The 13,970-nt window shown below is 61.1% G+C and overlaps 1 protein-coding gene across 4 annotated transcripts in view; it reads left to right on the top strand.

Moving 5' to 3' along the window:
- The window catches only part of Slc12a7 (solute carrier family 12 member 7), a 75,266-nt gene that overhangs the window by 2,227 nt on the left and 59,069 nt on the right, over positions 1–13,970 (top strand). The window contains exon 1 of one of the 4 annotated variants that reach the window (XM_070042118.1): positions 423–496. The exons of 2 other annotated variants lie outside the window; for them this stretch is intronic. Coding sequence is in view for 1 of the 2 variants with exons in the window: in XM_070042117.1 (XP_069898218.1) it covers positions 13,495–13,543 (49 nt within the window). In the remaining variant the exon portion in view is untranslated. Of the gene's footprint in view, positions 1–422; positions 497–13,468; positions 13,544–13,970 lie in introns of those variants that run through there. One more of the 4 variants, XM_070042117.1, reaches the window with a different exon arrangement.

The following is a 13,970-nucleotide window of genomic DNA, read 5'->3' as shown; positions in this document are numbered from 1 at the left end:
GTGTGTGTGCCGCTCCTTGCTCCCGGCCTCATTGGAGTTCCCGGCTCCCTGCCCTGGGGCTTGGAAGGAAAGCATCAGGTCCTATGCCTGGCTTCAGAGGCCAGCAAGGCCAGGCACTTCCCCTGAGCTCCCTACTTACTGGGACGTGGTCAGGGCCCCACCCACTTGCCTTAGCGGCTTTCCACGCCGTCTGTACAAGGACAGCTTGTGTCTCATTGGAGTGGCTCTGATAGAGTCTGGCAGTGTCAAAATGTGCCATCCCCCCCACGCAGGAACGGAGGTTCCCAGACACTTCCTGGATACCCAGACACGTTTGAGTGTGGACTGTGTTTAGCCAGAAGCGACTTCTCCTCATTCTCTTGTCCCTTGTGAGCTGTGCGGAAGTCAGGTCTGAGGGAAGGCTTCCACCCGTGTCACCGCACAGACTGGTGACTTACGCGGAGCCTGTGAGGAGCACAGGGTGGGCTTTGAACTTGTGACCTTGGGCCATGTTCAGGTGGGACTCCCTTGGGGGGGCATTGGCTGGGCTCCACACCCTGCGTGTCATAGAGTTTGGGGAACTCTGGTACTGTGCTTTCAGTGACAGTTCTGTGGTCTTGAAGTATTGGTTGTGTCCTGACAGGGACTCTGTTGGCACACACAGCTGCCTATGACCGCATAGGTGGCTTTGGGATGGGGCCCTGCTGGAGCAGGAGGGACGTCGGAGCCCTGTTCAAGGACCTGCTGCTGGGGCCCAGGCGCGGGTGTGGTCACAAGCCAGGTGGAGTCTGACCAGTAGCGAGGAGTCTCCTCAGAGCAGGCCTCCTGGGGGAAGTGAGCTCTCAGAGCAGGCCTCCTGGGGGAAGTGAGCTCCGAGACCTGTGAGGAAGGGCGGGAGGGGCCGGGTTCTCATGAGGTGTGGCGCGTGTGAGGAAGAGGACCAGGTTATTGGGAAGCAGGTTTGCTAGGCACCCCAACCTGCAGAGCAGTGGGCCTTGGAGAGTGGGGTGCACCCAGGGCCTGGAAGGGGCCTTCTGAACCTGTGACCGCTATGGCTGGAAGAAGCCAGCAGCCCCTGGGCTGCCTGCCGTGGAGCCTGTTCTGAGGAGGTAGATGATGGGAAGGCAGGGGGGTTCTAGGGCCACAGTGCGGTCTGGCCTTTGAGTCTTAACGCTGACCTGCCCCTGCTGCAGTGCACAGGCGGCCAGTGCTGCTGTTGGAACCATGAATTTGAAGGCCCCGCTTTTCCCGAGTGGAGTGTGTATGTTTACGGGGCCCTCTGCCCCTTGGGGGTGCCGACTCCCTCCCAGACGAGAAGTAGTTGATTGTGTGGGCTGCCCGCACCGCGCTCTGCTTCCGCACTGCCCCCTTACAGTGGGGCCACGTTACCCTCAGGACTTGCCGTGCAAGTCCTTTGGTTTTGAGACGGGGCCTGTGCACCACCAATACCCTGCTGTTTCCTCAGTCTCAGCTCTTGGTTTACACATGCGCATGGCCCCGGGGGCCTTCACTGGATGGCCTTGTTCTGGAAGGATCCTTCACTGGATGGCCTTGTTCTGGAAGGATCCTGGGTCTTGCCTCAGAACAGGGACCACACCCCTTCACACTGGTACGGAACGGAACATTTCCTGCGTTCAGTTTATTGTGAGATTCCTCTAGAAGTGGGGAGGATTCTGGGAGGGGATGTTTTCAGAGTTGGTTTGGAACTGATCCTTCTGGACTGACGGGCGTCTCCTCTCTGCAGCCAGGCTGCAGGCTTGCCTGTCCCTGTCCACACCGTCCCAGGTTCACTGCAGGGCCCTCACTCTTGAACCGCCCTCCTGCAGCCGATCCTGGGGTCCGTGATGGCTTTGAGGAAACACCTCCTCCTGGACTGGTTGCTGGTCCTGTTTTGGATCCCTTTCCTGCGTTCTTGTGCTCTGTGGTGGGTTGTGTGTGGGGCTGGGGGTGGGGGCGCTGCCTGCCTCCATCTGTAGACCTGACATACTTACTCACTGAGACAGTCCTAGACATCCGTGTACTTGTGGGGTGCTGGCCAGTGCTAGCCACCGTTGTGATTTTGGGGTACACTGTGACTGCCTCTAGGGCTGAGGCTGACGGGTGGTGGCATGCCGCTCCTCAGCCAGCCGGAATGTGGGAGTCAGGAAGGTCGTTGGAACACAAGGCTTCCAGAGTCTGTCCTGATCAAGGACAGGCTGTGACAACTGCTCTCCACAGGGGTAGGAAGGGACGCGTCATACACAGAGGCCAGGCAGGGACCCCAGCTCTGTTTGTCAGAGTCTTGGAAAGTAGGGCTTGAGGGTTTGGGAGTCATTTACAGAGAGCATCATGTGTAGTGTGTGTGGACCAGGGTGGGTTACAGAATGTGTTCTGTGCACTAAATTCTTCTTACCAGAGCTGCTGGAGGGGCTGCTCAGTGCTGGCCACTTGCCTAGGGACCATGGGTTTCATCCCCAGTACTGGAGAACAAAATAAAGGAAAGAGAAATGGAGCTGTGGCTCAAGTGGAAAGGCACCAGCCTTGGGCACAAATAATCAAGTGAGGTCTCGAGGCCCTGAGTTCAAGCACACATACTGGCACAAAAGCGAAAAGAAAACAACCCAAAGGAAAGAAAGGATGTACACTGAGCAGGCCACAGCAAAAGAAATGAACAACCTAGGGAAGCACGGGATACCCAGGGGGAGATAGCTGTGGAAACTAGACCATCTGCTGGCCACGGCCCTCCGTGCGTGCACCCCTGTGCTGTGGGCTTAGAGGGATAGGTCCATCACGGGGTCGGGGGTCGAATGTGGGACAGCGGCTGTCCAGCAGTGGCTTCGGGCCGCCCGTCCTGCTGCGGCCTTGGGTGGAGCCTCCTCAGTGAGAGGACTTCCCTGGCACTGCATCCCCTGGTTCCTTCTGGAAGGCTCCTAGGCCTGTTCTCTGTGTTACCCTGGTTGGGGGTCTGAGCTGTGAGTAGGTGGAGGGCTGTTGCTGCTCAAAGAAGGGCCACAAGGTGGCCACTGTGAGGGTCAGGCACGGTCAGCGAGGCCCCAGCGTGGGTCCAGACAGGTCTAGGTCTGCTGGCACTGGTCACCACGGCCGTCACTAGCTAGAAAGGTCCTCTGCGTGGCTGAGCCTCTCAGGGCGTGCGGGGGAAGGGGGCTGGGAAGGTCGGTGTGTCTGTGCTGCTGAGCGCAGGAGAGGGGCATCCGGGCGGTGGTTTGAAGGTACTCCGGCCTTGGCTAGTGACTCAGGGCAGTTCTGTGCAGAGGGCCTGGCTCCTGCCTGGGGAGCTGGCAGAGCAAGTGCACAGGTCATGGCCGAGCGCCCGCCGAGGGGGGCTCCGGAAGGGCGGGGCTCCCAGACCCTCTTCAGCTGCTCCTTAGCAGGAACACGTATGTGTGTGTATGGGGTCTTCACAAGGCAGTGTGGAGTGCCGCAGTGCTGTGTGTCCTTAGCACGTTAACACATCTCTGCGCAGAGTATGGGCCTGTGGTTACCTGTGGTCCCGGTCCACTGGTGATGGTGTGTGCGTGGCTTGAGAATGCTCTGGGCATTGGGCCAGGCTGAGGAGCCCCACGTGGGTGGGGTTTGCACACGGCCTCAAGCACACCCTTGCCCTTCAGCCTTCCAGACCCGGGCGGACTGTGAATCATTGCCCCCTGTGTTAGAGTTTTAGATTTTGCCAGACAACCACGCAGACATCCAGGTACTGAGAGCATAGAAAGGTTTATACCTGGGAAAGGGGCCGGCCAGATCCCTTCTCACAAGGGAGGAGTGAGAAGAAGTACCGGCTATTGTCTGGGGTGACCTATGTAACCTAGGAGGTCTAGGAGGGGCTGGAAGGGGCTAGGAGGTGGAGACCCCGGTGTGGACGCGCGGGCCAGGGGCTTCATCATGGCGGACTAGGATGGATGGCTCTGTCCAAATAGCAGATAAGGGTCCTGCAGCTGCCCAGACCTGAAGCTCACTCTCAGGGGCTCTTGTTGCCTTCTATGGTGGCAGCTGCCCAGAGGAGTGCCATCCCAAGGTCAGGGGGTTGGAGGTTGATTATTTACCGCCTTTACTACGTGGGCCGAGTGCTGCCTAGGAAGGGAGCGTGCCTGCCGAGCTGTGGAGAAGGCGAGGAGCGTGCTAAGCGATGGGAAGGGAGCTCATTTCCCTGACACCTTCTGTGGGTGACTGGATTTTGGGGTGGCCTGGGGGGCGTCTGAGAAGGGGCTTCCTGGTGAGGGAGGCCCTGTCTGGGTGCAGAGCTGACCGCACCCAAGCCATGCAGGGCCCTGGGCTACCACCTCTGCCTGTCTGCTGCGGCGCGGGGAAGCCTCAGACCTCAGCTGGGTCTTGGCCATGTCCACCCCTCCCCACCGCCTGGCAGAGAGGTGGACGAGGGAGCCAAGTTGCTTTGTCGGGGACTAGACCTGTTGGACACTGGGCTTCCGTGCTCCATTGAGGCAGGACCTAGCCGTGGACTCCCAGGAAGGCCCAGGCTCCTGGCACGGGGTGGCCTGAGGCATCTGGCCAGGGCCTCTGCCCTGGGGACTGTGGAGGGGTGGGCTGTACCCTCCTGGTGCAGACTAACACCCCTGCAGTGGGAGTGCCACCCTTTGAGGCCAAGCCCCGAGGGCAAAGTGTGAGGCTGGGAGTTAAGTATTAACCTCGGCCCGTGGCAGTGGCTGCGTGGGGCTCTGACAGCTGCCCGCGTGGGCTGGTGGCTGGGATGGGAGTCAGTCTGGGGCAGCCCAGTGACCAGTGGGGCCTGGGGATGGCTCTCCGGATAGACAGTGGTCTCTGGGCAGTAGAGGTGCCTGGGCCATGGAAGCAGCTGCAGCTGTGGACACCACCAGAGCCGGCCTCTGCGAGCCAAGCACTGAGGGTGCGGCTCCCTGTCTGCAAAGGAGGACTACGCGGCGGGGGCTGCAGGTGTAGCTCCCTTCCGCTTGGAACCTGGGCCCGGGTGGGGCTGCGCTGCCGCTCTGGCCGGCCAGCCTGTGTCCACTTCTTCCAGGCCTTTCACAGGGTTGCTGGTAGCAGCGGGTCCAGGTGTCCCCTGTGGTGAGGGGTGGCGAGCAGGCCTGTGCTGCCGCCCCTGAGGTCTTGGGGCTCCCTTGGATGTGCCGCTTTCTGGCCTGGCCTGGCCTGGGTTGCTTCCTCCTTCCTGGCCAGTTTGTTTTAAGGAAGTGGTGGGGTGGAGCTGGGCGGGAGGACTGGCAGTGCTGTTTCCTTCCTGGTGTGTTTTCTTTGTCCTGACCCCCCCCCCCCCACGGCACCTTGTGGGTGGCTGGCGGGGCCCTGAAGGAGCAGCTGTGCCTGGGGCTGCACAGTGAGGATTACTTCTGCTTCCCTGAGCTCTCTGCTGCCCCGGGCCTCAGACCCACGTACCCTGTGCGAGGGCAGCGTGCCTGGTCCCGGGGCTGCCCCTGTCCAGAGCCGCCCGAGCCCCTCTCGAGACGTCTGTCCAGCCCAGGACGAGGCATTCCTGTGGGCAGGAGGGCGAGGCCGGCGGGCGGCTCCTTGCCTCGGCTCTCTCACCAGGAACTGGGCCATCACAAAGGTGGGCTTGGCGTCTCGCCGCCTGGCTCCCTGGCCATGGGGCAGTGGCGCCGGCGGGCCGGGCGCGCCTGGAGGTCACTGGGGAGGATTGAGTGAGCAGGAAATCAGAGCAGGGAAAGTGTCTTTTCCATTTAGTGGAGGGTCTTGACCGCAGCCCAGACAGGCTGAAACAGGAGCCACCCCTGGGAGGCCTCACCGGTGCCTGGATGGCGGTGCTGGTGGCAGGCCTGGGCCCAGGGGCCTGCCTGTTTGGGACCTGCTCACAGCCCCTCCTTTGCCCCCCTCCCCCCAGCTCTGACACTGCTCACAGCCCCTCCTTTGCCCCCCCCCAGCTTTGACACTGCTCACAGCCCCTCCTTTGCCCCCCCCAGCTTTGACACTGCTCACAGCCCCTCCTTTGCCCCCCCAGCTCTGACACTGCTCACAGCCCCTCCTTTGCGACCCCCAGCTCTGACACTGCTCACAGCCCCTCCCCCCAGCTCTGACACTGCTCACAGCCCCTCCTTTGCCTCCCTCCCCCCAGCTCTGACACTGCTCACAGCCCCTCCTTTGCCCCCCCCAGCTCTGACACTGCTCACAGCCCCTCCTTTGCCCCCCCAGCTCTGACACTGCTCACAGCCCCTCCTTTGCCCTCCCCCCCCCCCCCCCCCCAGCTCTATCACTGCTCTGGGCTTTGAGGAGGAGAGAGGCTGGACCAGGACCAGCACCAGCCTTGTGACAGTGTGTCAGGAGTGAGGTCACCAGAGGGGTCATGTCCTGTCGACAGCAAGCTCCAGATCACCGGCGACTGCCAACGCAGCTCACAGCCCTGTGTTCCTGGGCGCCAGGGCCCACCTGACGGTGTGGTCTGAGGCCACAGCCCCCAGGGCTTTGCACAAGTGCATGTGCTGCTGAGTAGATTAATCATGTGTGTATCTGAATGTTGTACATGGGTGAGTGTGTACACATGTGCAAATGTATATGTACCTACACATGAGTGTGTGTCTTCTGTGTGCATGTATATGCATGGCGTGTCTGAGAACATGTGGGAGCAGTGTATGGCATGTATATGCATGCATATGCATGTGCACGGATGTATGTTCTGGTATCTGATGTACACGAGTGTTTGCTGTGTGTGGTATGTGAGGTACACATGAGCATGTGTTTCTGATAGCTGCATGTCATGAGTGAATGAGCACATGTGTATATGCATGATTCTAAGAACATGTATGAGCAATGTGTACGCATATGCACGTATACAGACGTGCGCATTTGTGTGTACAGGTGTGGGTGCTGTGTGTGTGTTGTGTCTGTGTACACGAGCATGGGTGGCCACTGCATGCCATGAGTGAATGAACACACAGGTGTGTGCACACACGTACAGATTTGTGTGTACATGAGTGTGCTGTGGTGTCTACACATGAGCATATGCAGCATTCGGTACTTCAGACTGCTGCATGTCATGAGTGGGTAAACACATGCACATGTATGATTCTGGGAGCATGCATGAGCAGTATATATGCTGGTGCACAGACTGCAGATTTGTGTAGCTGTGTGTGCTGTGGTGTCTGTACACTCAGGCATATGCCGTGCCTGGTGAGGTGTGATGTCTGACCATGCTAGGACTTTCTGCAGAGCAGCCTGGTGGGCAGTGAGCTGTTTATCTCCAGAGCCTCTCTGGACTTCTGGGCTGGGAAGGAGTGTCAGATTAGACATGCACCTAGAGGATGTATTTTCCCAGACTGTCCTGAGCTTCTTTTGAGTCGTGCAAGGTGGGGTCCTGGGGCCCTGTGGGGATAGGCTGGTCCTCCCTGTGGGGTTGGGCTGGTCCTCCCTGTGGGGATAGGCTGGTCCTCCCTGTGAAGGTGGGCTGGTCCTCCCTGTGGGGATGGACTGGTCCTCCCTGTGGGGATGGGCTGGTCCTCCCTGTGGGGATAGGCTGGTCCTCCCTGTGGGGTTGGGCTTGTCCTCCCTGTGAAGGTGGGCTGGTCCTCCCTGTGGGGATGGGCTCGTCCTCCCTGTGAAGGTGGGCTGGTCCTCCCTGTGAAGGTGGGCTGGTCCTCCCTGTGGGGATGGGCTGGTCTTCCCTGTGAAGGTGGGCTGGTCCTCCCTGTGGGGATAGGCTGGTCCTCCCTGTGGGGATGGGCTCGTCCTCCCTGTGATGGTGGGCTGGTCCTCCCTGTGGGGATGGGCTGGTCCTCCCTGTGGGGTTGGGCTCGTCCTCCCTGTGGGGATAGGGTGGTCCTCCCTGTGGGGATGGGCTGGTCCTCCCTGTGGGGTTGGGCTGGTCCTCCCTGTGGGGATAGGCTGGTCCTCCCTGTGAAGGTGGGCTGGTCCTCCCTGTGGGGTTGGGCTGGTCCTCCCTGAGGGGCTGGGCTGGTCCTCCCTGTGGGGATAGGCTGGCAGGCTGGAGGGAGGACAGGCAGGCTGGGGGGAGGACAGGCAGGCTGGAGGGAGGACAGGCAGGCTGGGGGGAGGACTGATAGGCTGGAGGGAGGACAGATAGGCTGGGGGGAGGACTGGCAGGCTGGAGGGAGGACTGGCAGGCTGGAGGGAGGACAGGCTGGCTGGAGGGAGGACAGGCAGGCTGGGGGGAGGACAGGCAGGCTGGGGGGAGGACTGGCAGGCTGGAGGGAGGACTGGCAGGCTGGAGGGAGGACTGGCAGGCTGCGGGGAGGACTGGCAGGCTGGAGGGAGGACTGGCAGGCTGGGGGGAGGACTGGCAGGCTGCGGGGAGGACTAGCAGGCTGGAGGGAGGACAGGCAGGCTGCGGGGAGGACTGGCAGGCTGGAGGGAGGACTGGCAGGCTGGAGGGAGGACTGGCAGGCTGGAGGGAGGACTGGCAGGCTGGAGGGAGGACAGGCAGGCTGGAGGGAGGACTGGCAGGCTGGAGGGAGGACAGGCAGGCTGGAGGGAGGACTGGCAGGCTGGAGGGAGGACTGGCAGGCTGGAGGGAGGACAGGCAGGCTGGGGGGAGGACTGGCAGGCTGGGGGGAGGACAGGCAGGCTGGAGGGAGGACAGGCAGGCTGGAGGGAGGACAGGCAGGCTGGAGGGAGGACAGATAGGCTGGAGGGAGGACAGGCAGGCTGGGGGGAGGACAGGCAGGCTGGAGGGAGGACAGGCAGGCTGGAGGGAGGACTGGCAGGCTGGAGGGAGGACAGATAGGCTGGAGGGAGGACAGATAGGCTGGAGGGAGGACAGGCAGGCTGGAGGGAGGACTGGCAGGCTGGAGGGAGGACAGGCAGGCTGGAGGGAGGACAGGCAGGCTGGAGGGAGGACAGGCAGGCTGGAGGGAGGACTGGCAGGCTGGAGGGAGGACTAGCAGGCTGGGGGGAGGACAGGCAGGCTGGGGGGAGGACAGGCAGGCTGGAGGGAGGACAGGCAGGCTGGAGGGAGGACTGGCAGGCTGGAGGGAGGACTGGCAGGCTGGAGGGAGGACAGGCAGGCTGGAGGGAGGACTGGCAGGCTGGGGGGAGGACTGGCAGGCTGGGTGGATGAGGGCATCGTCTGTGTGTGTGGCCTCGGCCCACTCACATGGCTGGATCCCTGCCTGCTCAGGGAGGGGGGCTGGGGCTGTCTGCCTGGCCCTAGGGGACCTGCTCCTGGAGGGTTGCTGTCACCTGGTGTAGCGCTCTCACCTCACGGGCCCTGTCTGTCTGGATGGTGCCTCCCAGGTGACTTTGTACACCCATTTGAAGTAAAGGATGGCTATTGGGTGGAGGAAAGTCTGGGCTGGGAAGCATGGGTTCAAAGGAGAGATCCCCTCACCCGTGACTAAAGAGATGCCCACAGCACAGAGCCCGTGACTTTAGAGAGGACACAGCACAGAGCCCCCGTGACTAAAGAGATGCCCACAGCACAGAGCCTGTGACTTTAGAGAGGACACAGCACAGAGACCCCGTGACTTTGGAGATGCCCACAGCACAGAGACCCCGTGACTTTAGAGATGCCCACAGCACAGAGCCCCCGTGACTTTAGAGATGCCCACAGCACAGAGACCCCGTGACTTTAGAGATGCCCACAGCACAGAGACCCCGTGACTTTAGAGATGCCCACAGCACAGAGACCCCGTGACTTTAGAGATGCCCACAGCACAGAGACCCCGTGACTTTGGAGAGGACACAGCACAGCCCCCAGTCGGGGCTGCTGCACTCATCTCACTGTCAGGACGGGGAGAGCCAGGCTGGCTGTGTGGCCCCGTCCCGTGGGACAGGCATGCTCCCGTCTTTCTCCTGGAAACCCAAGGCAGAAGCCCAGGTCGGCCCTGACCAAGTGCACTTGCTTGAGAAGAGAATGCTGGGTAGAAAAGGCCCGATGTGAGCTGGGAATGTGGATTAGAGGTAGAGTGCTTGCTAGCCTGCATAAAGCCCTGGTTCCAGTCCTCAGTACCACATACACAGAAAAAAACAAGTGGCGCTGTGGCTCAAGTAGTAGAGCGCTAGCCTTGAACAAAAGAAACTCAGGGACAGTGTCCAGGCCCTGAGTTCAAGCCCCAGGACTGGCATAAAAAGAAAAAGAAAATGCCAGCTGCACACTGGCCCTCTTAGGCCAGAGAGGTTGTGGGTGGTTCTTGTTTCTCATTATTTCTTCTGTTTTTGGCTTAGAATGTGCTACTGTTGAGCTAGCAACTTGCTGTTGGGAGCCCGGGCGCACTCAGCCCAGGCCCTGGCGCTGCAGACCTTCCTCCCTCCCCTGCACCAGGGTGCCACGCTCCGTGCTGTGTCCACTGCTCTGTGTTGGCCGGGCTGCATGAACGCATAGAGGGCAAAGGATAGGAAGGAGGACAGTGTGGAATTTGGCATCCTGTATCTGACAGATGCTTCTTTGGCACTTAACAGTTCACAGGAAGAGGCGTGGGGGTGGGGTGGGTGGGGTGTGTTTGTGGGGCTGCTGAGCTGCCCCGGGAGGCTGGGTGTGGCTCCTTGAGCTTCCAGGTGGGGTTCTGTTCTGCTGTGGTGCCCAGTAGCTGCACCTGCTGTCAGCTAAGCTGCTGGTCCCCCAGGCTGTGAGCGTCCACGCATACATGGGTTCTCTGTGGGCCATGCTACATGGGTGGTGATAGCCACAGCTGGTGACAGAAAGAAGCAGGTGCTGCTGGACGCCAAGCCCAGCGTCCCCGGCCCGCCTGCACGGCTGAGTGGGGTTCTGGGAGCCACCGGAAATCTCTGCTCCTTCCTGGAGCAATTCTGAGAGCGCAGTGGTGGGCCAGGAGGAAGGGGGGGCACTGCCCGCCGTGGCCTGCGGTGGGCGCTGTGCTTGGAGGCTTGCTGAGGTCTGGCCGCCCCAGAGAAGGCCCGGGGCCTTTCTGGTTGGCCCACATTCTCCCCACCAAGATGCTGTCTTGGGAAGGGCAGTTCCCTTCCTGAGACCAGGGCTTAGGGATCTGATGTGTCCAGGTAGAGCCCGGGCAGGGTGACCCTCTGAGTTCTGCCCACGCCTACTGCTTGTCTGTGGCTCTCTGCCGGGGGTGTCACGGTCCCTCTGGCTGAGGCACGCATCTGCTGGGGGTGTCTGCCCGCATCGCAGCCCTCCTTCCCTGGGACCGGCCTGGAGAAGGCCGCTGCCTGTAGGAGGGACTGGCCTTTGTATACTATCTGCTGACAAGACTGGGGATGGTGTCTGTACCTCCAGGGCCTTGGTAGGGGGTCATCTGATGACCTCAGCACGGTGGGCCTGCGGAGCTTGCCCGTGGGGGTCTCAGACGGAGCCTGTTGGCCGTGGCTGTGTGTGGAGATGCACGGAGCCTTGGCGGGCGGGGCACAAGCCCACAGCTCACGGCTGTTGGAGTGCGTGTGAATGCCCGCCCCTTGTTCCCTTGGGATTGTGTTCCTTGCAAGATGCAGAAGTGGGAAATGATGGCAAGGTTTTTACCAGTCGGCTCTCGGGCTGAAGTACCTCCTGTGGCCCCATGCCCAAGATGTCTCACACAGCAGCCTGCACGTGTGTGCTGTCCAGGGGTTCTTACAGCCAGGGCTGTGGGCAGGGCCGGCCCACTGACCACATGCTTTGGTTCTACCAGGAGCACCTGGTGTGGCGTGCCTCTGAGGGCAGACTGGCCGGGGCACCGTGTTCACAAAGCTGCCAGGCTTTCTCAGCAAGGGAGAGAAGTGGTGGCCGCCGCCGCCGAGGCCCTTTCCTGGCCCAGGCGGCGTCCATGAAGCTCTGGCTGCTCAGGGTGGCCAGAAGACGTGGTAGCAGTGGCTTCCTGTGTGATGCAAGGGGCCTGTGGCCTGCAGGGGTTTTAGAGTGGCTGGACCTGTGTGACCACCCCCTGCGTGGCTAGGGGCGGAAATGCACCGCGTGTAGCGTCTGGTGACAGGCGGCCGGGCTGCGGGGCCCTGCCCAGCGCAGGGAGTCGGGGGCCTTGGCTCCTGAGGTCTCCTCATTTCCCCTAGCGCCCCTCGAAGCCCTGACCTCGCCTCTGGTTGGGCTGGGCCTCTTGTTTGGGAAGGACCCCAGAGAAAGTGCCAGTCGTGCGGCCCCTTGGGCCACACACATACCACGCCCTGGGCGGGGCCTCGGCAGCATCTCTCCAGCCTCTCCCGGCCACCTGTAGTAAAGCCAGCCTCTGCTGTCTCTGTTTAGAAAACAAACGGACAGTTGTGCTCTGCCTGCGTGGTAGCTAGCGCCGACTCTGGTTTCTGCTCTGACGCGCCATTTCCGGGCACCTGGTCGGGGGGCAGGCTTTGCCTAGACGCAGCCGGCTGCCGGTGCCCTGGGGCTGCCGGGCCTGCCGGGGGCTGCTGCTGCTCACGTTACCTGGAGACCATTAAATATGCATTTAGAGGCTGTCGGGCACTTCTCTGCAGGAAGTGGCTGTGTGAGGTGTGGGCGTGGCCAGCAGCCTCCCCCCAGGGCCTCCAGTGGGAATCAGAATCTACAGCAGCTTTCTCTCTCGCCAGGTCCCCCAAACAAGGCTCCGCCCTTCCAAGGCCACAGGTCAGGGTGGTTTGACCCTCACGCCCCTTGGTGGAAGGCCTAGACAGCCTCCTCCCTCTGATCCACCGGAACCCCTCATTTCTCTGGGTCCTCTGTCCTGAGGACCCTAGACCCTGGCACCGGGTGCTCTGGGAAGCGGGGATGTGACCCAGACGGCCCTCAGCCTCCTGTCACCATGGACACGAAAGAGGCTGCCTCTCTGTTCTGTTGTGGGTTTTACTGGCTGAAGGTTGTTCGTTACCATTTCTCAGTGACAGAAGCACCCGGAACTATCACGATGTGAAGCAGAAGGCAGTGTTGCTAGGCCCCCTGGGACTGGCCTCTCCCAGCCTTCCGGAGGGCTGTCCATGGCTCCGGAGGGCTGTCCACGGCTCCGGAGGCCTGTCCACGGCTCCGGAGGGCTGTCCACGGCTCCGGAGGGCTGTCCACGGCTCCACTCTTGGTTCAGAATTTTAGCACATTTCAACTTTTGGAGGCTGTGGGCTCCGCCTGAGCTGTGAATTCCATGTCAGCCCTTATAATCGTGCATGTGTGTAGCCAGTGGCAGATCATTTCCTGTGTCATGTAGAAGGGATCAGGGTTTAAAAGTGTTTGTCAGTGTGGCAGGTTGAGTGTTGTTAGTCCTTAAATGTGAAGGTGCATCAGAAGGGGATGTTGGGCTATGATGATCTGCTAGCCAGACTGCGATTAAACTTCTGACCCCCAGTGGACACCAGCCTGCCCATCACACACCCTTGCTGGCTGGGGAGGGCTGGCTCTCCCCGGGAGCCGGAAGGCCGCGGGCTCCTGCTCTGCCTGTCAGCTGTGTGGCTGTGTTTAAGTGCTTGGCGGTAGACACCTGATCCAGGTCACCGCTCTTCCTTATCTCTCCATCCCTCTGCTTTGTTTGGCTGGCAGAAGCCATCCCGGCCAATGCCCAGCACCGCAGGGGCTGCCGGCTGGGCGGTGGCACCTGGGATGACCCGTGCTGGGAGGGCCCTGCTAGTGGTCCACCCAGCCTCCCTGCCAGCACACCCAGCCTGCACTCTTCCCAGGATTACCCTTGGATCCTTCCAGTCACCATGAATATGCAGATGGACGGGGATGGGGACTCTGGGGACGCCACCGTAGGTGAGCACCTTTGTCCTGGAACCCAGTGGGTCTCCGCGGGAGCACACCTGCGCTGCCCAGGGCCCCGGCTGGTCCCGTGGGGTGACATGAATTCAGATGGGGTGTGTAGGGCCAGTCCTGCATGTGGACACCCTCCGAGCTCATGCTCGCAGCCAGGGAGAGCCTCTGTGTGTGGGACGGCTTGGACGGGCAGGGAGCAGCCCAGGCCTGCTGTTCCTGAGACGTGTGCATGTACGCGTACATGTGTGTGCTTAAATCAGTATGTCTCCAGTGCAGACTTTAATTGTAACACGGTGTCTCAGGAAACATAAACTGAAACTTGAGTGTATTTAGATTTAAAAGTAACCAGGGAAGATCTTAAAACCATGAATCCTCTGGGTAGTGAAGAAAACAGCTTGCAAAAGTTTCCGAGCTGCTAGAAATGCAG

This window comes from Dipodomys merriami, unplaced genomic scaffold (assembly GCF_024711535.1).
Source record: "Dipodomys merriami isolate MVZ:Mamm:240054 unplaced genomic scaffold, mDipMer1.0.p SCAF_32, whole genome shotgun sequence".
Taxonomy (NCBI): Eukaryota; Metazoa; Chordata; class Mammalia; order Rodentia; family Heteromyidae; genus Dipodomys; species Dipodomys merriami.
Note: the sequence above shows the minus strand (reverse complement) of the source record. Positions and strands in the feature narration are given on the sequence as shown.